The sequence below is a fragment of the Choloepus didactylus genome, chromosome 13 (genome assembly GCF_015220235.1).
Source record: "Choloepus didactylus isolate mChoDid1 chromosome 13, mChoDid1.pri, whole genome shotgun sequence".
Classification (NCBI taxonomy): domain Eukaryota; kingdom Metazoa; phylum Chordata; class Mammalia; order Pilosa; family Megalonychidae; genus Choloepus; species Choloepus didactylus.
In genome coordinates, this window is record NC_051319.1 from 49,243,827 (window position 1) to 49,267,760 (window position 23,934).

The following is a 23,934-nucleotide window of genomic DNA, read 5'->3' on the forward strand; positions in this document are numbered from 1 at the left end:
CTACTGAAATACAAACAGTAGCATGGATCAGTCTCAAGAAATAGGTTAAGAAAAGAAGCCAGACATGGATGAGTAATCATCATATGATTCCATTTTATGGAGTCTTAAGAATAAATAGTTATATTGTCAGAAAAATCACAAGGTCAGAATGTTTTCCTTTTTGGAGTGGGGGAGTGGGAATTGATTGGAAAGGGGCATGAAGAAACTTCTCTGAGTTGAAGAGCATTTTCTTTATCTTAATTTTGGGTAGCGATTAAAGGGGTATAAACAGTTGTCACAACTCATCAAATTGAACACTTTGTGTATTTTATTGTATGTTAGTTATAGCTCAATTAAAAAAAAACTTAAAAAATACAAGCCAACCATAAACATGATGATATATGTCTCTATTTATTGACATGGAAAGGTATTCATGATAGAGTATTAAGTAAAATAAGTTGGTTAAAAACTAAGGCAAAGATGGCAGCTAGGTGAGACAGGGCAAAAAAACACCTCCATGAAAAATACTAGATAAAAGCCAGAAAGTGATCCAGAGCACCAGTTCCAGTGATGCACCAGCTGGACAAGGTCTGCTAAATCCGCAGGGACCGTGCATTTGGTGGACCGGGAGTCTGCATTCTGAAACGAGTGTGAGCCTGCTGAAAGTCCGGTAGCCATGCTGCAGTGTGGGAAACCGTGGTTCGGCATTTGGAGACGGACTAGTTCCTTAAAAAAAAGAAAAAAAAAAAAGAACCTGGGAGTGGCTGCGGTTACGACAGTGAGAACCTTGCAGTGAAGCACGGCAGGAGCGGGCTGTGCCAACGTCTCAGTGTCTGGCGTGGAGGATAGCCTGCTGCTGATCGTCTCAGGGCCAGGGGCAGAGGGGAGCCAAAAGGAGAAAGAAACCTCGCTCCTTGCAGCCATCTCCCCGGCGGGCTGGGAACGCTCCTGCCTGGGGCCAGAGCTATAGCCCAGAGCCGTGCCAAGAAACCCAGTGTGACAGGGAGTGTTTCCCACAGCACCACCACATGCCACAATATCGGCCTTGGACAGTGGCCTTTAGTGCACCCGCAGCTAATTGTCCTGGATCTGGGAAGGTGGAGCTGTGCGAAAAGGGGGAAGTTAACACGCCCCGTTCAGCCATCTTTACAGCAAGCTGGGAACGCCCCTGCACGGCCCGGCGGCCCAGGGCTTCCCTGGAGGGCCGGCGCGCACTTGTGACGTGGCACAGCCTTCCGTCAGCAGAGGTCCTGGAAGAGCATGGCTGAGTAGGGGGACTCGCTCGGAAATCCCAGGAACCCTATGCCAATACCAAGGACTTGTGGTCAGCGGCAGAGATAATCTGTGGCGAGACTAAAATGAAGGTTTAGACTCTTGCAACAGCCTTAAATCTCCAGGAACACCTGGGAGGTTTGATGATTAAAGCTGCCCTGCCTCCCTAACCACCCAGACACACACCCCATGTTCAGGGCAGACAGCACCAACAATACACCCAAACTTAGTGCACCAGTTGAACCCCAAAAGAATCAGATCCTCACACACCACAAAGACAAAGCTGGGGAGAACTGACTTGAGGGGAAAAGGTGACTCGCGGACGCCATCTGCTGGCTAGTTAGAGAAAGTCTATGCCACCAAGCTGTAGATCTGACAAATTAGAGTTAGGTATTTTTTATATCCAGAAAGAACCCTATCAAGTAAAGCAAATGCCAAGAGGCCAAAACAACAGAAAATTTTAAAGCATATGATAAAATCAGACCATATGGAGAACCCAAACACCCAAATCAAAAGATCAGAAGAGACAGTACTTGGCACAATTAATCAAAGAACTAAAGTCAAACAACGAGAGCATGACATATTTAAAATTCTGAGAGAGAAAAATTTCCAACCAAGAATACTTTATCCAGCAAAACTTCTTCAAATTTGAGGAGAGCTTAAATTTTTCACAGACAAACAAATGCTGACAGATTTTGCTAATAAAAGACCTGCCCTACTTCAGATACTAAAGGGAGCCCTACTGACAGAGAAACAAAGAAAGGAGAGAGAGATATAGAGAAATTTAACAGACATATATAGAATATTACATCCTAAATCACCAGGACACACATTCTTCTCTAGTGATTGTGGATCTTTCTCCAGAATAGACCATATGCTGGGACATAAAACAAGGCTCAATAAATTAAAAAAAAAAATTGAATATATTCAAAGCACATTTTCTGACCACAATGGAATACAAGTAGAAGTCAGTAACCATCAGAGACTTAGAAAATTCACTAACAACTGGAGAGTAAAAATGAGGGGGAGATAAAAACATTCCCGGATAATCACCAGTAGATCAGTCTATAAGAAATGCTAAAGGGAATTGTGCAGGCTGAAAGGAAGGGACACTAAACAACTGACTGAAACCACATGAAGAAATAAAGATTTCCAGTAAAGATCACATGGTAAATACAAATACCAATACTACAGTATTTTTGATTTGTAACTCCACTGTTTACTTCCTGCAGGATCTAAAATACATAAATTGTAATGATGAATCAGTGGTATTGGACTAATGTAAAATATGTAATTTTTGACAAGAACTACATAAAGGTGGGGGAATGGAGGAGTATAGGAACATAGTTTACGTGTCCTATTGAAGTGAAGTTGGTATCAAAGGAAAACAAGATTGTTCTAGATTTAAGAGGTTAAATTTAAGCCCCACGGTAAACACAAAGAAAGTATCAGAGAATATGACCATAGAGATGAAAAGTAGAATATGAGTTATGAGAAGTGGGGAAAGGGGCAATGGGGAGTTAAGAGAAAACTAAGGCTACCATAACCCCTTGTGCATATGTGGCAAGGTATTGAGTCTGTTCTTTTCTTCTTTAACCTCTTACATATTTTCTGATTTATTTTGAATGAACACTTTATTAATTTTATTTTGGAAAAATAACAAGAAATGAACTAATGTTTAATATACAGTGCAATAGTTAAAGTGTATCCCCTGCTTATTAAAACTTTGCAGAAACTATTAATTGAACCATCTAATGTGAGCGCTATTCTTAAAAAACATTTCATAACTTTTAAGCTGCGGTTTTGTTAATCTTCAACACTTAGGAGAAATCAGGATGTAGCATTGAAAGTTTAGAAAATTGTTTGTTCATTTAACTTATTTTTTAATATATCCCCAAATAAATAAAGGGTGCACAGTGAAAAGTAAGGTATTCAACCACTTCTGTCTTCTTGTGTGGGAGTCATCTACTACTCTTCTCACAGGAGTCACCTACTGTGACCAGGTTCTTGTTTATTTTTCTAGAAATATTTTATAGATGTACAGGAAAAGATATGCATATGTCTGTACATGCATAGACATGTACGTATATGTATTATACAAATGATAGCATGCCATGCACATTGTGCTATACTGTCCCTTTTTAACTTAATATATTTTGGAGAACATTTCAGTAAAGAGGAGCACCTTACTTATTAAAGACTTCATAAAAGTCTGCTTTATGGATGGGGCTTCATTTATTTAACTAGTCTCAATTGATGGCCATTTAGGTTTTTTTCCTGGTCTTTTGCTAATGTATAGAGTGTATCTTTAGGGTATACTGTGCTTTTATTTATTTTTAAATTTTATGTATTTTCTGACTTATTTTGTGTGAGCATGTATCAGAATATATATACATTTTAGAATTTGATAGTATTGCAAGCAATACGATTATCCAGTTACACATACCCTTGACATCGCAGTATGATATCCAACTTTCTGATCATTTCCCATTTGACAAATGAAAAGTGACAGCTCATTGAAGTTTTAATTTGCCTTTCCTTCTATGAGGTTAAAGTTCTTTTCCTATTTTTAGAGGCCAGTTCTTGCTGAAATGTCTGCTTCTTTGTGTCCTTATCCATTTTTCTTTTAGGTTATTGATACTCTTTTTTTTTTTTTTTTTTTTTTTTTTACAGTTTTATACTTAGAAACACTGAGTGTTAAGTGGTGAACAAAACAGACATAATTCCTGCTCTGATGGAGCTTATAGTCTATTGGGAGAAGAAAGACAGTAAACATACAAATATGTCATTAAATTTTTTGCTAATACTATGAAAGAAAAATTTTGGATTTTATGAAAGATAACATAATTGAGATGGGATTTGGGTGAGATGTGGTGTCCAGGGAAGGCTCCTAATGGATCAGTAAGAGCCAGAAGAGCATATACTGGGAGGAAAAACATTCTAGGCACAGAGAGAGCATGGATAGTGAATGGAATGAAGGTGGCATGGATGGAGCAAAGTGAAGAAAAAATGATGAGAGATGATTGACTGACGTCTGCCCTGTATATACTAAATCTTTAGATAGACAGCCACAATTTTCAAAAGTATATGAACATTTTCCCTAATTATGTGGGGGTTTTTAAATGACTCTTATGTTTATCCTCATACTGGATACTCCCCATAAAAGGAATATGAATCAAATAATCTGATAAGCAAATGTCTTCAGGCTGTAAATTGATTCATTGGGAGCCTCCATTTTTTTGACTTTTCCATTTAACTAATTTTTTTTATTTAAGAATGAATCCCCTGTATGTCATCCATTATTTCATTTTTCCCCAGATGTGTGATTACAAATTCAACTCGTTTTCTCATGTGAAATTAATTTGGGAATCGTTGAAGCTCACTAAATGATCCGTTGTTTGCTACTAAGTTGTCTGTAACAATTTCCTCATTAGAGAAAATTACTCTTTGAGTGTGTCCTCCTGTGTGTGATCAGATTCCAGATGTGTTATGATTCCGCATAGAGGAAAAAGTGACACCCGGAGAAAATGATTTGTAGATTTTGTGCTTTGCAGTAAATTCTTAAGTGTATGTTCTGCTTCTGAGGCAAAGTGAGCTGTGACAGATATGTTCAACTTAATTTCGATCAGTTATTTTCTTAGCTTTTTATTCCAGACTCCCCAACAATGAAATAGTAAAAACAAGGAAGTACTGGTTAATGCCTTTTTACCAGTAGTTATGTAGTTACAGGTCAACTCATCATTTTAAAGGTGAAACAGGAGTAGTGTAAATTTTGAAAGTTAGTGCCTGGTTTCCTAGTTCCTGAATTTGCTACATAGACACTTTCCTTGTGTCTTTTTACTTTTGTTAGTGGGTTCCTTATAGGCCTCCATGACCTGTCTCTTCCTCTAGATCTTGAGTTTATTGGAAAAAAGTCAAGTGTACATGTAAAAAGGTTTGCCAGAAACCAGAAAGTCTCTTAGTAGAAACTAAGCAGCAGGCCCCATGGGGTGAGCATATCTTTTTGATTCTTCTGTTTCCCTCCTTATCACAGAGAAGTAGCTCAATTGATGCTTTTTGAACACAAAAATCAATAGAAATAATTGGAATTGCCTGTATTTGTTCTAAGTAAATTTTTCTATAAAGATATTTCTCATCACTTACTTGATTTAAAAAAGAACAATTAGTCTTGAATATACAGTTGCAGTCTGTCTTAATTTTATTTTTATCCTTATCACTAACAATAGCAGTTTAAGCATACTTTTTTTTTAAGGCTAACATAGCTTTTCTGTTATTGCTTATAAATATTTTTCCAACTGAATATTTCCTGGAGTGTTGTTCTTTTAAGATTGTCAGTCCTGTTTTTTTGTGCCTATCACTAAATGATAGTGATCATTGTTATGTTTCTCAATAACTAGATCACTTGTTTTCCTCATGGTTTTTGGACCGTCTTGGTTTTTTCTTTCATGTATCAGGAATGTCCTAAGTGCCTGTCATATATGTTCTAGACTAAAGGGATAAATGTAGTGAACTTTTACACTTCTTCAGTTTCTGATTTTTTTGTTGTTAAATTAGTCATGTGGCAAGTGTTTTTGCCTAATAAAATATTTCATTTCAAACCAAACCTTGCTACCTCTAAGAAACTTCTGGTTTGTAATCTGGTTTTTACCATTTTTATGAATGGTTTCAAGGGTGATGGACTAGGAAAAACAGGCAGTTCAATGAAATAGTACTCACCAACCTGATTTTTCTGTCGGTCATGCAGTCATTGTCACACTACTTAGGCTGTTGCTTCATATTTGAAGTGACTTTGTCTGTTTTTTTCCGCTGGGTATTTTGTTCTGCCCAATTAGAGAAACTATGCTAAAAAATACCTTTCTGGCCTGCTATTATGATGTCATTTAGGCCTGTTGTGACTTACTCATGTACTTTTTCTTAAAAATCTATATGAGCATGCTGTTTTAAAATATGAGTCCCTTAGCTTCCATGAAGTAATTTCCTGGCTTTTTTTTTACCAATTCATTTTAAATAATCTGATTGAAGTTTAAAGAAGCTTTAATAATTCACTTCCCCACACTAATTTGATTGCTATTTTAATACTATAAAGTTTTGAAAATCTATTTCTTAGCATTCTATTGTGGCCCACTAATCTGTCTATTTCTATGAAGTCACACACTCTATTTCAGATGTGGTAGCATTTTAATGCCTTTTGTCGACTGGAAGAGCTGTTGCCCTCATTATTATAGAATGTTTTAGAGTGTATTCACTAATTTATTCTTTTTATCATTTCTTCAACATCTCATCACCTCTGTTTCCTCTTATGTTTACCTTTTCCTTGGCCCTTGACTCTCCTTTTGATTGTTTCCTTTAGACTTCTCATCCTTCTCCATTTCTGCTTTCTTTTGTTCCCACCTCCCCCCCACCAAACTTAGTTTTTACATTTTCCTTTTTTCTTAAGCTTATTTTTCTCTTTCATTTAGCTCCTTTTGGATATCCTGCCATCATATCAAATAACCCTGTTCAAATCCATAGAGACTACTGTAAAGTGACTTCTCATCTGCACTGTCCATGTATTGTAACGCTATCACTCCAGTAGACACCTGGAATTAAAACCCCAAATCATGTTTGCTTCAACCCTTTCTTTCATCTTGTAGTTATTTGTTAATTCCACCTGATACTTTTCCCTGAAATGTCTCCTTCCTCTTCCTCCTGCAGGTTTTCTACTAGTATCATATTCTGGATCACATCACCTCATACAGAGATTATTGGAACTCCTTTTTAACTGACTCTTCCCTATCCAATTTATTTTGCACATGCCTGAGTTTCATATAATATAAAAACTTTATATAAATACTCATTTTGAACTGACAGTTTCATTCATTCATTCATCATTCATTTAACAAATATTTGCTTTTCTATTATATGCCAAACAAACTTCTCAGTGCTGGTCCTGTAAAAGTGAACAGTGTGTCCTAGGCCCTGCTTCCTTGGAGCTAACAAACTAATGGTGGGTCAGAGTGAGGAGGGAGAGAGAGGGAGCATGGAAACGAAGAAGGTCATTTTGGATTGTGATAAATTCTCTGACATGATGGAGTGGGCTTATTGATTTAGGTTGGGTGGTCAGGGAAACTTCTCTGGGGAGATTATATTTGGGTTGAGACATCAAGGCAGTTGGTACCAGCCAAGTTGGGATGATAGGAGAGGAGAAAAGAGGTAAGAGAAAGCTGGAAAACATTTTAGTAAGGGGCTTTTCATGCCTTCCAAAATTATGGGATAGTCTTTAAAGTCACCATTGTGTATAGATATGAATTTAGTACATGATCAAAGTAGCATCTCGGACACGTGGAAGGGATGCATTGTTCACAAATAGGGCTGAGAAAATCAGCTGCTGTATAGAAGGTGTATGAATCTTTGATTGCTTGGTTGTTTCTTGGAGACCATTCATGAGTAAGAACAAGAATTCTGTAGCAAAATAAAACTGATTTCTGTAGACGACAAAAAGAAAAATTTCCTTCATGGGAGTGATTCTTCCCTTTCTTTTTCAGATTTCTTAATCTGTGGTTCCTATTTCTTTTCAAGAGCAACAAAGAATTTGTTTTGGCCAGTTTATTTCTGAAATTTTCCAAAGGGGTGGCTAAACCAGGCTATAGCCAGAAAGATAAGAAAAAGAACAAACTAAGCAAATACTGATTGGCAGCAAGAGTAGGACACAGTAGCCTTGGATTTAGTTGTGTTCTAATAGAAATTCACTTTTTAAAGAAATTTCCAGCTTCTTAACTGCAGATTCTTGATTTGGGCCTGTGAGACTCTGAGATTTGACTGGATACTTGGTTTTTTTTAGACACTTTAGTAGGTCATCTTGCTTTCCATATGACTTCTTTTTTATTTTATTCAAAGAATTTTGTTTTGTTTTGATAATTAGAAATTGTGTCTATTATCGACTCTGTCACTGGTTATATGATCATGCATATGTTTGAATAAGTCAGATGTTAATGCTATGGCTTGTTGTTACATGAGTCATTGGGGAATATTTACCTATCCTTTGTGTCTCTGGTCTGCTTCAGCTAAACTCAGCTGGGTACTTATTAGCTGCAGGCATTCAGTGATGTATAACCTCATAAAACTGGTTCTTTTCTTTCTGTAATTTTATGCCATTGACCAAACTGTCATGTTGGAAACTATTACAAATCAGTGGTACTTAATGATATTTGCTTGAATTCTTGACTTTTATACTTTCTAAGGCACTTTTTCAAATTTTTGATAATTTACCTTTTCTTTTTTTGCTTTCACAGGGGAAGGTATCTTCTTGTAACAATTCGATTTTATAGGATTTAAGATCTAGTTACCTTGAATGGTATTAAGTCAGAGGAGGACCCAGTGGACAGATAATGTTAATGTTAAAGGCTTTTCACACAATAATGAGAAGTAAACTATATAGTGTGCATTTTCACTGAAATCTGGAGCAAAGTGCTTTATAATGTTTTCTGAATTCCCAGAGGCATGTGATATTTACTAGCTTTACTTTTATTGTTATTATTTTCTGGTAGTTTGTTTGCATGATTAACTGATCAATGTCACAAAAGCTAAAGTAAATATCTAGCTTAAAATGACAGCCCTCCAATAAACACGCATCAAGCCTATACTCTGAGTAAAGCACTTTGCTAGGTGTTCTGCAAGATTCAGAAATAAATCAGATGTGACTTCTGACAAGAATCTTTGACGCTGTGTGGGAGATTATGCCCTTCTGGGGAAAATCCTCCAAAGTCTCCTGCATGGCTTTTCCTTGGGAAGAAGGGGTCATCCTTTGCTAAGAGTGCTTTATCCGGGGGCCTCAGTTGAAATTAATTCACTGGTTTTAAATGTATAATTTTTAACAACTAGTAAAAATACTGGTTAGATTCAAGGTTGTCTCTAAATGTTTATTGTAGTCTAATTTTTTATTTTAGTTTTTCTTATATTTATTAATGTAAATTCTTGTTTTCTCCCTAGTTTAATAGAAAATGGTCAGTTTGAAATTGTGACAGGTGGCTGGGTTATGCCTGATGAAGCTGCTCCACATTATTTTGCCTTAATTGACCAACTAATTGAAGGACATCAGTGGCTGGAAAAAAATCTAGGTATGTATTTGATTTCTTTTCTCTTCATTTGGGCTACTTTGGGCAGTCAGTTTTGGGGAATGTCAGGTGAGGCTCTAGTTTATTTTTTCAAATAACCAGTTTTCTCAGTATGGATTATATTTTAATAATTTAGCTTTTCCTCATTTTTATTTTGTCTTAAACTCAGTTACACAGATATATTATGGTCACTTTTAGGGCCATCTACCTTGTCTCATCTTTTATTTTTTCTGTTTTATCTATTATTTTAATTAATTTTAGAATAATTTTTTAAGTTCTAAAAATTTTCCAGTGAAATTTTGATTACCTTATATATTAGTTAGAACTCTTGAGCATAAGAACCAAAAACCTGATTTACTAATATAAGCAAAAAAAAAAAAAAGAAAAAGAAAGATATTAGCTATGCCATTGGAAATTCCAGGGATATGCTTGCTTCAGTTAAGGCTGGATCCAGGTGATTCAAATTATGTTGTCTGAGCACTGTCTCTGTTGGCTCTACTTGTTTTTGCTTGGCTTCAGTCTTCATCCAGGCTCTGTCCACAGGGTGATTAAGATGGGCCCTAGGCAGCCAGGGCCGTCATCTTCCCAGTCTGGCAAGGAAGAGCAAGGTTTTCCCTAATGCCTTACCTGATTAGCTTGACCAGGTCAGGTGCTTATCTCTGCGCAAGTTACTATGGCCAGAGGCTAGGAACTGAAAGCATCAAGACTTAGTCATTTTGGTGGAAGTGATTGTAGGGTAGAGGGGATTGTAAAAGACAAGGTCAGCCTCCCCTGACCTCCATGGGGAAGAAGGATTCTGTTACCATGAGAATGGGGAAGAGGATACTGGATTGGTAAAATCAGAGTCCAATATAATGAAAACTTGGGACTGATTGAAGTCTTTTGATATCCAATGTCTGCATTTTTCAACATGGTATGTAACTATTCAAATATTTCATCTCTCTCAATACAATTCTGTAGTTTTCTTTGTGATAAAGATACCCATGTTTAATTGAGGCTATTTCTAGATATGTTACTGTTTTTAAAATTTTTGCTCTTAGGGATAAAATCTCTTCTGCCTTCATTTTTTTTTTCTTTTTCTTTTGAAATAATTTCAAACGTAAAGAAAAAATGAAATTATAATTCAAAGAACTCCCATAAACCCTTCACCTGGATTCACCAATTATTAACATTTTGTCACATATTTGCTTTATTTATTCTCTAACCATGTTGTTGTTGTTATTGTTATTCTTGTTTGAACCACTGAGTGTAAGTGTAGACATCCAGCCTGAATGCAAAAGAGTTAACATAGCAGCTTGAGACTGCTCTCCTTCTTACAAGGCCTTTCTAGGAGTTCAGTGAGTTTTCAAAATGTATTTACCCATTTAACTCACATTTTCATTACTCTAGAAAGTTCCTTCGTATCCTCATCCCTCCCCCTGCAGCCAACTGCTCTCTGGTTTCTATCACTATATGTTAGTTTTGCCTGTTCCTGAACTACATATATATGAATCATGTAATATGTACTCTCATGGATCTGACTTCCTTTGCGCAGCATAATTTTTTTCTTATAAATTTATCAAGATGTATTGCACATACTATAAAGTTCACTTATTTAAAGGGTACAGTAAAGTGATTTTAAGTATATTCAGAGTTGTGCAACCATCATCACAATCTAATTTAGAACTCTTAACATCCCAAAAGATACCTCCTGTGTATACCTCTTACCTGTCTTTCCCTCTCCCCTTTGGTCCCACCTGAGCCCCAGGCTACCATTAATTTACTTTCTGTTTGAATGGATTTGCCTATTCTAAACATTTCACATAAGTGGCATCATATAATATATAGTCTTTTGTGACTGACTTTTTTCACTTAGCATAGTGTTTTCAAGATTTGTTCATTTTGTAGCATGTATCAGCACTTCACTTTTTAAAATTGCTGAATAATATTCCATGCTATGATTATATCATATTTTTTATCCATTCATCATTTGATGGGCATTTAGACTGTTTCCACTTGTTTGCTACTATGGCGAATACTGCTATGAACATTTGTGTAAACATCCTTGGGTGTATATATAGTTCCATTTCTCTTGGTTCTGTACCTAGGAGTGGAATTGCTAGGTCATATGGTCATATGGTTACTATTTAGAATTTTGAGGAAATGTCAAATTGTTTTACAAAGTGGCTGTACCATTTTTCCATACCACCAGCAGTGTAAGAGGGTTCTAATTTCTCTATATATTCACCAACACTTGTTATTGTCTGACTTTTTATTTTAGCTGTCGTGCTATGTGTGTGACATGATGTCTCGTGGCTTTGTTTTGCATTTCCCTAAAAATGAATGATGTTGAGCACATTCTCATGTGTTCAATGGCCATTCATCTATCTTCTTTGGAGAAATATCTATTCAAATCCTTTGCCCATTTTAAAATGGGGTTATATGTCTTTTTATTGTTGACTTGTAAGTGTTATTTGTATAATCTGGATACAAGCCTCTTGTCAGATAATGGTTTTTGGATGTTTTCTCCCTGTCTATGGTTGTCTTTTCACTTGCTTGATGGTATTTTTTTTTTAAGTATGTTGCATTTGTTCTAATTCATGAAAGAACATTTTTATAATTGTATTATTGTCTGTAGTCCATGTTCACAGTACGGTTCACTGTGTTGTACAGCCCTATATTGTATCTTTTAATTTTTATTCTAGTAACATATGTTACCCAAAATTTCCCCTTTTAATCACATTCACATATATAAGTTAGTGGTGTTAATTAAAATTAATATATTGTGCTACTACTGTCCATTTCTAAAACTTTACTATCAACCTAAATAGAAATTCTGTGTAAATTAAGCATTAACTTCCCATTCCCTACCCCCAACCCAGCCCCTAGTCAACTATGTTCTAGATTCTAACTCTGTGAGTTTGCTTATTCTAATTTCATTTCAGTGAGATCATATAAAGTTTATCCTTTTGTGTCTGACTTATTTAATGCAACATGATGTCTTCAGGGTTCATCCACGTCATTGTATGCATCAGGGCTTCCTTTTTTTATAGCTGAATAATAATAAACATTTTGTTTATCCATTCATCAGTTGCTAGACATGTGGGCTGCTTCCATCTTTTGACAGTTGTGAATAATGCTGCTATGAACATTGGTATACAAATATCTGTTCAAGTTCCTGCTTTCAATTTTTTTGTGTATATACGTAGTAGAGGGATTGCCGGGTCATATGGTAATGCTGTATTTAGCTTTCTGAGGAACTGCCAAACTGTCTTCCATGGTGGCTGCACCATTTTACATTCCCACCAGCAGTGAATGAATATTCCTGTTTCTTCACATCCTCTCCAACCCTTGTAATTTTCTGTTTTATTAATAGCAGCCATTCTGGTGGGTGGGAAATGGCATCTAGTGGTTTTGATTTGCATTTCCCTAATAGCTAATGATTTTGAGCATCTTTTCACATGCTTTTGAGCCATTTGTATATCCTCTTTGGAGAAATGTATTTTTTAGACTGTACTTTTTGTGCAATTGTTTCACCTCAAGGAGGAAGCTTCCTTTCCTTTCTTCCTTCTAGGAATCTTGTCTTTTCTGCTTGTTTTGGTACAGAATTTTTTCCCCAGTTTCTGTGATTTGTTTACATTCTCTCCCTCACTCAGTGCTCCCTTTTCCTTATACTTTTCAGTTCTGGGACCCATTCTTACTTACGGTAGTTCAGCTTCCTTCCCTTTTTTTCCTGTGAGGCTTTTCTGCCTTCATTTTCTTCCCTGGTAGGGTATCCCATCCCAGGAACCCTGATGGTGTCAATTCAGAAAGGTGGTTCAATTCAGTAAGTCTGTTTGTTTTGAGGTAGTCCAGCGAACAGAAACTGGATTGAGCATGTGCACTTTTTCCAGCAGTTCTGCTGTGTCCCCAGTCTCCCACCGCCTCTTTTTTGTGTGTGTCTGGGGTTTTTTTTGTTGTTGTTGTCATTCATTCATGGTTTGTTGTTGTTGTTGTTCATTCATTTGTTTGTTTTTGCACTCCTGGGACCCTTTTGATACAGCACTCCTCAGCTGATTGTGTCCTGCCCTGGGTCTCTGTAGACCTGGGTCCTTGTCCCAGAGTTTGTGTGGGGCTCTAACTCTGTTGTGAGTGGCTCTGTGGTCTGCGTCCATGGCAGAAGGGGCAGACAGGACCCAGGCTGTGCTTCCTCTGTGTGACTCCCAATCTGCACTGGACTCAGTGAGGGGGAGAAGTTCAGGAAGCATATCTCCTGCCTGTTCTTGGAGATTACTTTTCTTTTTCTTCATTTCGGCATCTGGAATCCTTCTCCAGTCTCTATTGACCTCCAGAGTTACAAGCAAGTAGAATTTGTCCTTTTATTCTCTGATTCCTAGGGAGACTGTTCCAGAGTTTGTCTTAGTTGCCATGTTGATAACGTCACTCTTTGATGTTGTCTTTTGATGTACAAAAGATTTGCTTATGAGGAAAGTCCAGTTAATCTATTTTTTGTGTTGTCACCTGTGATTTTGATGTCATAGGTAAGAAACAGCACAAGGTCATGAAGATATTCTCTTAATTTTTTTTCTAGGAATTTTATATTTTTCATTTGCATGTTTAGATCTGTGATACATTTTGAGTTAATTTTTTATGAATGATGCGAGGTAGGGGGTCCGGATTCATTCTTTTGCAAGTGGATATCCAGTTGTGCCAGTAATATTTGTTGACAAGATGATTCATGCACCATCAAATTGTCTTGTCACTTTTGTTGAAAATTAGTTTACCATAAATATCAGAGATATTTATAGACTCTCAGTTCTATTCCAGTGACCTATGTATCTATCTTTGTGCTAGTCCCACATTGTCTTGATTACCATAACTTGTAGTTTTGGAATTGCGGAAAGTGTGAATCCTCCAAATTTGTTCTTTTTTTCAGCATTTTTTTGGGCTATCCTGGCTTGCATTTCCGTATGAATTTTAGGATCAACTTATCAATTTCTCCAGTATACCAGCAGGATTTTTGATAGTGCCTGTGTCGAATCTTTAGATCAATTTGGAGAGTATGGCTATTGTTTTAGTTTTCTAGGCCATTGAAGCATATGCCATGAAATAGGTTGACTTTAACAATGGGAATTAATTAGCTTACAGTTTTGAGGCCAGGAAAATGTCCAAATCAAGGTGTCATAAAGGTGATGCTTTTTCCCTAACACTGTGGTATTCTGAGACTGGCTGCTGGAAACCCTTGTTTCTTACTTAGCTTCTCACATGGCAAGACACATGACGGCATCTTGTGGTCTCGTCCTTCTCTTCCGGATTCCGTTTCAGCTTCTTCCTTTCTGTGGCTTTGTCTCTCTTTCTGAATTTCATTCTCTTATAAAGGATTCCAGTAATGGGATTACAGCCCAAGCTGATTGAGGTGGGACATATCTTAACTGAAGTAGTCTCATCAAAGGTCCTACTTTTGATGGATTTACACCCACAGGAATGGATTAGATTTAGGAACATGGTTTTCTGGGGGCGCACACAGATTCAAACCACCACAGCCATCTTACCAGTGTTAAATCTTCCAGTACGTGAATGTGAGATGTCTTTCCATTTATTAGATCTTCTTTAAATTTCTTTGAACAGTGTTTTGTAGCTTTCAGTATACTTCTTTTGTTAAATATATTCCTAGGTATTTTGGGATTATTTCTTAATTTCATTTTCAGATTGTTCATTGCTACCATATAGAAATACAATTTTTTTTTTTTTTTTTTTAAGATAACTGCTTTACTTCCAACCTGTTCCTACTTTACCCCAAGAAAGTTACATAATATAGCAACATTTCTGTGATCTTGTTCCTACTATATCCATCAGAAATTAACAGACCATAGTCATTCCTGGGCATCCCCAGAACGTTAAATAGCATATCTGTTCTTCTTGGATTACTGTTCCCCCTTCCTTAATTGCTCTCTATTGCTAGTTCCCCTACATTCTACATTATAAACCATTCATTTTACATTTTTCAAAGTTCACATTAGTGGTAGCGTATAATATTTGTCTTTTTGTGCCTGGCTTATTTTGCTCAGCATTATGTGTTCAAGGTTCATCCATGTTGTCATATGTTTCACGAGATCGTTCCTTCTTACTGCCGCGTAGTATTCCATCGTGTGTATATACCACATTTTATTTATCCACTCATCTGTTGAAGGACATTTGGGTTGTTTCCATCTCTTGGCAATTGTGAATAATGCTGCTATGAACATTGGCGTGCAGATATCTGTTCGTGTCACTGCTTTCCGATCTTCCGGGTATATACCGAGAAGTGCAATCGCTGGATCGAATGGTAACTCTATATCTAGTTTTCTAAGGAACTGCCAGACTGACTTCCTGAGTGGCTGAACCATTATACAGTCCCATCAACAATGAATAAGAGTTCCAATTTCTCCACATCCCCTCCAGCATTTGTAGTTTCCTGTTTGTTTAATGGCAGCCATTCTAATCGGTGTGAGATGGTATCTCATTGTGGTCTTAATTTGCATCTCTCTAATAGCTAGTGAAGCTGAACATTTTTTCATGTGTTTCTTGGCCATTTGTATTTCCTCTTCAGAGAACTGTCTTTTCATATCTTTTGCCCATTTTATAATTGGGCTGTCTGTACTATTGTCATTGAGTTGTAGGATTTCTTTATACATGCAAGATATCAGTCTTTTGTCAGATACATGGCTTCCAAAAATTTTTTCCCATTGAGTTGGCTGCCTCTTTACCTTTTTGAGAAATTCCTTTGAGGTGCAGAAACTTCTAAGCTTGAGGAGTTCCCATTTATCTGTTTTTTCTTTTGTTGCTTGTGCTTTGGGTGTAAAGTCTAGGAAGTGGCCGCCTAACACAAGGTCTTGAAGATGTTTTCCTACATTATCTTGTAGGAGTTTTATGGTACTTTCTTTTTTATTGAGATCTTTGGTCCATTTTGAGTTAATTTTTGTGTAGGGGGTGAGGTAGGGGTCCTCTTTCATTCGTTTGGATATGGATATCCAACTCTCCCAGCCCCATTTGTTGAATAGACCATTATGGCTCAGTTCAGTGACTTTGGGGGCCTTATCAAAGATCAGTCAGCCATAGATCTGGGGGTCTATCTCTGAATTCTCAATTCGATTCCATTGATCTATATGTCTATCTTTGTGCCAGTACCATGCTGTTTTGACAACTGTGGCTTTATAATAAGCTTCAAAGTCAGGGAGTGTAAGTCCTCCCACTTCGTTTTTCTTTTTTAGAGTGTCTTTAGCAATTCGAGGCATCTTCCCTTTCCAAATAAATTTGATAACTAGCTTTTCCAAGTCTGCAAAGTAGGTTGTTGGAATTTTGATTGGGATTGCATTGAATCTGTAGATGAGTTTGGGTAGAATTGACATCTTAATGACATTTAGCCTTCCTATCCATGAACATGGAATATTTTTCCATCTTTTAAGGTCCACTTCTACTTCTTTTAGTAGAGTTATGTAGTTTTCTTTGTATAGATCTTTTACATCTTTGGTTAAGTTTATTCCTAGGTACTTGATTTTTTTAGTTGCTATTGAAAATGGTATCTTTTTCTTGAGTGTCTCTTCAGTTTGTTCATTTCTAGTATATAGAAACATTACTGATTTATGCGCATTAATCTTGTATCCCGCTACTTTGCTGAATTTGTTTATTAGCTCTAGTAGCTGTATCGTCGATTTCTCAGGGTTTTCCAGATATAAGATCATATCATCTGCAAACAATAACAGTTTTACTTCTTCTTTTCCAATTTGGATGCCTTTTATTTCTTTGTCTTGCCGGATTGCCCTGGCTAGCACTTCCAGCACAATGTTGAATAACAGTGGTGACAGCGGACATCCTTGTCTTGTTCCTGATCTTAGAGGGAAGGCTTTCAGTCTCTCACCATTGAGTACTATGCTGGCTGTGGGTTTTTCATATATGCTCTTTATCATGTTGAGGAAGTTTCCTTCAATTCCTACCTTTTGAAGTGTTTTTATCAAAAAGGGATGTTGGATTTTGTCAAATGCTTTTTCAGCATATATTGAGATGATCATTTGATTTTTCCCTTTTGAATTTTTAATGTGTTGTAATACATTGATTGATTTTCTTATGTTGAACCATCCTTGCATGCCTGGAATGAACCCCAGTTGGTCATGGTGTATGATTTTTTTAATGTGTCTTTGGATTCGATTTGCAAGTATTTTGTTGAGGATTTTTGCATCTATATTCATTAGGGAGATTGGCCGGTAGTTTTCCTTTTTTGTAGCATCTTTGCCTGGTTTTGGTATTAGATTGATGTTAGCTTCATAAAATGAGTTAGGTAGTATTCCATTTTCTTCAGTGTTTTGAAAGAGTTTGAGTAAGATTGGTGTCAGTTCTTTCTGGAAAGTTTGGTAGAATTCTCCAGTGAAGCCATCTGGCCCTGGGCATTTATTTGTGGGAAGATTTTTGATGACTGATTGGATCTCTTTGCTTGTGATGGGTTGATTGAGGTTTTCTGTTTCTTCTCTGGTCAGTCTAGGTTGTTCATATGTTTCCAGGAAATTGTCCATTTCCTCTGCATTATCCAGTTTGTTGCGATACAGTTGTTCATAGTATCCTCTTATAATTTTGTTAATTTCTTCAGGATCTGCAGTTATGTCACCTTTTTCATTCATTATTTTGTTTATATGGGTCTTCTCTCTTTTTGATTTTGTCATTCTAGCTAGGGGCTTGTCAATCTTGTTGATCTTCTCAAAGAACCAACTTTTGGTGATATTTATCCTCTCTATTGTTTTTTTTTTTCTCTATGTCATTTATTTCTGCTTTAATCCTTGTTATTTCTTTTCTTCTACTTGGTTTAGGATTGGTTTGTTGTTCATTTTCTAGCTTCTTCACTTGATCCATTAGTTCTTTGATTTTGGCTCTTTCTTCCTTTTTAATATATGCGTTTAGTGCTATAAATTTCCCCCTCATCACTGCTTTTGCTGCATCCCATAGGTTTTGGTATGTTGTGTTCTCATTTTCATTCGTCTCTATATATTTATTTATTTATTTATTTATTTATTTATTTATTTTTTTTTTTTCGTCTCTATATATTTAGCAATTTCTCTTGCTATTTCTTCTTTAACCCACTGATTGTTTAGGAGTCTGTTGTTTAACCTCCAGGTATTTGTGAATTTTCTAAGTCTCTGATGGTTATTGACTTCTAATTGTATTCCATTGTGGTCAGAGAATGTGCTTTGAATAATTTCAATCTTTTTAAATTTACTGAGGCTTGTTTTATGTCCCAGCATATGATCTATTCTGGAGAAAGTTCCGTGAGGACTAGAAAAGTATGTGTATCCTGGTGATTTGGGATGTAATGTTCTGTATATGTCTGTTAAATCTAATTCATTTATCAGATTGTTTAGGTTTTCAGTTTCCTTATTGGTCCTCTGTCTGGTTGGTCTATCTATAGGAGAGAGTGATGTGTTGAAGTCTCCCACAATTATTGTGGAAACATCAATTGCCTCCTTTAGTTTTGCCAGTGTTTCTCTCATGTATTTTGTGGCACCTTGATTGGGTGCATAGACATTTACGATTGTTATTTCTTCTTATTGAATTGCCCCTTTTATTAGTATGTAGTGGCCTTCTTTGTCTCTCAAAACATCCCTGCATTTAAAGTCTATTTTATCTGAGATTAATATTGCTACACCTGCTTTCTTTTGGCTGTAGCTGGCATGAAATATTTTTTTCCATCCTTTCACTTTCCATTTCTTTGTGTCCCTGTGTCTACGATGAGTCTCTTGTATGCAACATATTGATGGTTCATTTTTTTTTGATCCATTCTGCGAATCTATATCTTTTAATTGGGGAGTTTAATCCATTTACATTCAATGTTATAACCGTGAAGGCGTTTCTTGAATCAGCCATCTTATCCTTTGGTTTATGTTTGTCATATATATTTTCCCCGTCTCTCTATTAATATCCTTTATTGTACCCATACCGAATCTCTTTAGTACTGAACCTTTCTCCAGGTCTCTCTGTCCTTTCTTTGTTTCTCTGTCTGTAGGGCTCCCTTGAGTATCTCCAGTAGGGCAGGTCTCTTGTTAGCAAATTCTCTCAGCATTTGTTTGTCTGTGAAAAATTTAAGCTCTCCCTCAAATTTGAAGGAGAGCTTTGCTGGATAAAGTATCCTTGGTTGGAAATTTTTCTCACTCAGAATTTTAAATATATCATGCCACTGCCTTCTCGCCTCCATAGTGGCTGCTGAGTAGTCACTACTTAGTCTTATGCTGTTTCCTTTGTATGTGGTGAATTGCTTTTCTCTTCCTGCTTTCAGAACTTGCTCCTTCTCTTCCGTGTTTGACAGTGTGATCAGAATTTGTCTCGGAGTGGGTTCATTTGGATTTATTCTATTTGGAGTTCTCTGAGCATTTATGATTTGTGTATTTATGCTGTTTAGAAGATTTGGGAAGTTTTCCCCAACAATTTCTTTCAATACTCTTCCTAGACCTTTACGCTTTTCTTCCCCTTCTGGAACACCAATGAGTCTTTTTTTTTTTTTTTTTTTTTACCTCTGAGTGGTGAACTTTTTTTCATTTTCTTTTTTTTTTCTTCATTTTATTGAGATATATTCACATACCATGCAGTCATACCAACAAATCGTACTTTCGATTGTTTACAGTACCATTACATAGTTGTACATTCATCACCTAAATCAATCCCTGACACCTTCATTAGCACACACACAAAAATAACAAGAATAATAATTAGAGTGAAAAAGAGCAATTGAAGTAAAAAAGAACACTGGGTACCTTTGTCTGTTTGTTTCCTTCCCCTATTTTTCTACTCATCCATCCATAAACTAGACAAAGTGGAGTATGGTCCTTATGGCTTTCCCAATCCCATTGTCACCCCTCATAAGCTACATTTTTATACAACTGTCTTCAAGATTCATGGGTTCTGGGTTGTAGTTTGATCGTTTCAGGTATCCACCACCAGCTACCCCAATTCTTTAGAACCTAAAAAGGGTTGTCTAAAGTGTGCGTAAGAGTGCCCACCAGAGTGACCTCTCAGCTCCTTTTGGAATCTCTCTACCACTGAAGCTTATTTCATTTCCTTTCACATCCCCCTTTTGGTCAAGAAGATGTTCTCCGTCCCACGATGCCGGGTCTACATTCCTCCCCGGGAGTCATATTCCACGTTGCCAGGGAGATTCACTCCCCTGGGTGTCTGATCCCACGTAGTGGGGAGGGCAGTGATTTCACCTTTCAAGTTGGCTTAGCCAGAGAGAGAGGGCCACATCTGAGCAACAAAGAGGCATTTGGGAGGAGGCTCTTAGGCACAACCATAGGGAGGCCTAGGCTCTCCTTTGCAGCAACCGTCTTCCCAAGGGTAAAACCTATGGTAGAGGGCTCAACCCATCAAACCACCAGTCCCCTATGTCTTATATTAGGACGTTTTATATTATCTATCATATCCCTGAGGTCCGTTTCGATTTTTTCAATTTTTTTCCCCATTCTTTCTTTTATGCTTTCATTTTCCATTCTGTCATCTTCCAGGTCACTGATTCGTTGTTCAACTTCCTCTAATCTTGTACTATGAGTGTCCAGAATCTTTTTAATTTGGTCAACAGTTTCTTTAATTTCCATAAGATCATCAATTGTTTTTTTTTTAGTCTTGCAATGTCTTCTTTATGCTCTTCTAGGGTCTTCTTGATATGCTTTGTATTCTGTACTATGGTCTCATTGTTCATCTGTAGTTCTTTGAGTAGTTGCTCTAGGTGCTGTGTCTCCTCTGATCTTTTGATTTGGGTGCTTGGGCTTGGGTTATCCATGTCGTCTGGTTTTATCATATGCTGTATAATTTTCTGTTGGTTTTGGCCTGTTGGCATTTGCTGAACTTGATAGGGTTCTTTTAGGATGTGTAGACCAATTGAAGTCCTTATCTCTAATTTATCAGATCTACAGCTTCGTGGAGTACACTTTCTCTAACTAACCAACAGGTGGCGTCCACGAGCCACCTTTTCTCCACAAGCCAGTTCTCCCCTGCTTTGCCTTTGTGGTGAGTGGGGGAGTGAGTCTTGTGGGGTCCAATTGGTGTACCAAGCTTGCGTGTGTAGTTGGTGTTGCCCGCCCTGTATATGGGGCGTGTTTCTGGGCAGTCAGGGAGTGGGGGTGGCTCTAACAATCAAATCTCCCTGGTGATCCTGAAGTTTTAAAGCTGCTGCAATAGTCTAATCCTTCAGTTCAGTCCTGCCACAGTTTGTCTCTGCCACTGACCCACAAGTCCTTGGTATTGGTGTATGGCTCCTGAGACTTGCAAGTGGGCCTCTCTTCCAGGCTGTGCACCCCCAGGTCCTCTGTTGAGGGATGACTGTGCTATGTCACAGGTGAGTGCCGTCCCACCGGGGCGGTTCTGGGCTGCTTGGCTGTGTAGGGAGGCTCCCAGTCTGCTGAAATGATGGCTGAATGGGGCTTTGTTAATTTACACTGCTCCACCTTCCCCACTCTGGGACAATCAGCTGAGGTTGCAGGGAAGGCTAATGTCCATGCCCAGTTTTGTGGTGTGTGCCTGTTATTTGAAGCACTTCCGTCACACTGGGTTGTGTGGGGCAGCTCTGGGCTATGGGGCTGGCGATGGGCAGGAGTGTTTCCTGTCCACCAGGATGATGGCTGTGAGCGGACACCCCCCTTTTCTTGGGAAGTTGTGGTGTTTAGTGAAATTTCTCAGCCACTGGATTATTGCCTTTTGTCTCAGAGCTCTCTTAGTTCTGCTCTTGTCTTGACCTGCGCAAATTGCAAGTCTTTGAAGCTTTCTGTATTGGGCTTCTTAGAGTAATTGTTTTAGAAAAAGAAAAAAGGATTAAAAAAAAAAAAAAAAGGGCCCTCCTCAGAGATCTAATGGGTTATTGAAATGCTAAGAGAGAAAGCAATTAGGGCCATTAAGGAAAGGTCCACAGGGCAGAGAGATCAGCTTTTCTTCAGGATTTGCATATGAGCCTGAGGGCCTGAGCTCTGCCCTTCCCCTTTCTATGTTCACCAGAACTCCAAAAATCCTCCGCTTTTATTTTGGAGTTTTTCTTGCTGTTTTTTGCTATGCCTGTCTCCTCTGTGCTGGGCTGGCTGCTCTCAGATTCTCTGGTGTCTGGTCTCAGTCTATGTATGGTTGGAGTTTGGATCAGTAGAATGAGTTTCCGATAAGGGCTGCCACTGCAGTTCTCCCTTCTCCTTCCCGGAGCTGACAGCCCCTCCTCCCACGGGACTGAGCCTGGCAGGGAGGAGCGCGGGTCCCCTGGCCGCAAAAACTTACAGATTTCGCTGATCTCAGCAGTTCCGCATTTTCATGAATGTTGTATGAAGTATGCCCAAAGTGAGATTGCTCTGTGGTGTCCAGTCCACGCAGTTCCTGGCTTTCTACCTCACAATTGGTGTTTGTATATTTATCTTATATCCTATCATCAGCATTATGTTTTTGAGATTTATCTATGTTATGTTTGCAGGAGTTCATTCCTTTTTATTGTTGAGTACTATTCCATTGTATGAATATATCACAGCTTGTTTATCCAGTTCTCTATTGATGGTCATTTGTGTTGCTTCCAGTTTTTAGCTATTATGGATAATGTTTCAATGAATATTTATATCCCATATATGTATCTTTTTGTGGACATGTGTTTTCATTTCTCTTGGGTAATACTAGGAGTAGAACTGTTGGGCCATGGGGTAGATGCATGTTTATCTTCATGGGAAGTTCGGCTAAAGTGTTTTCCAACCTGGTTGTACTATTTTTCTCCTTTCAGACATCTATTAATATCATATGGTTTTTCTTAGTAGTTCTATGAATGTGATGGTAATTTGCTCAATTGAAAATTCATTGAATTCCTGGGAAAAATCCCTTTTGGTTTTGGTGCTATCGAATTCAATTTAAGTGCTTTTTGTTCATGATTTTTATGTCTGTTTTCATAAGTGAGATTGGTTTTCTCTTTTTAATGTGCTACATTTATATGATTTTTAATTGGTTTGTGATAATTAAATTGTATCCTGTAATGGTTTGTGGACATTTGAAAGTATTTTCTGCTAAAACTCTATGCCTACAGGGTCTTTTATTGGAGTAAATTTTTTGATAATCCTAAAAATTTTCTCCTGATTTATATTTAAACATAAAGTTAAAAAAAAAAATTCCTTAGTCAGAAATCCAACCTTCTTACCAAGATTTTAATTATTCAGAAAATAAAAAAAATTGTATATAGGATTCTTAAAGAGTATTTTATTACACAAAAGAGTATACATTCAATATATAAAAATAGGAAAAATAATATATACTAGTGGAAAGTAAGGAAAAATCTCCCATCCTTATCAAGCATATATAACCACTTTTGTGATATATAACATAGCATTTTCAATTTTCCCATATATGTATCTTTAAAAAGCAGAAAGAATAAATCTTTTTTTCCCCACAAAATGGGTATCATACTTGTTTTGTAAATTGTGTTTTTGTTTTTTACTAGATATATTTTTTAAAGTCTTTTAAAAAAATCTCCACAACCCTTATATCCGTCTCATTTCCAACTTTTGGTGTGACATTTTTATAGACTTTTAGTCTGCTTTATATATTTTTTAAAGGCAGCTTTAAAAAAGAAAAAAAAGGCATGCACTTATTTTTGTGTTTCCTTATG

The 23,934-nt window shown here is 37.2% G+C and overlaps 1 protein-coding gene across 5 annotated transcripts in view; it reads left to right on the forward strand.

The window, feature by feature from the left end:
* Positions 1–23,934, forward strand: part of MAN2A1 (mannosidase alpha class 2A member 1) — a 186,683-nt gene that overhangs the window by 52,757 nt on the left and 109,992 nt on the right. For all 5 annotated transcript variants that reach the window (XM_037802306.1, XM_037802302.1, XM_037802303.1 and 2 more), the window contains one exon: positions 9,220–9,347. In XM_037802306.1, the coding sequence (XP_037658234.1) occupies positions 9,220–9,347 (128 nt within the window). The remainder of the gene's footprint in view (positions 1–9,219; positions 9,348–23,934) is intronic.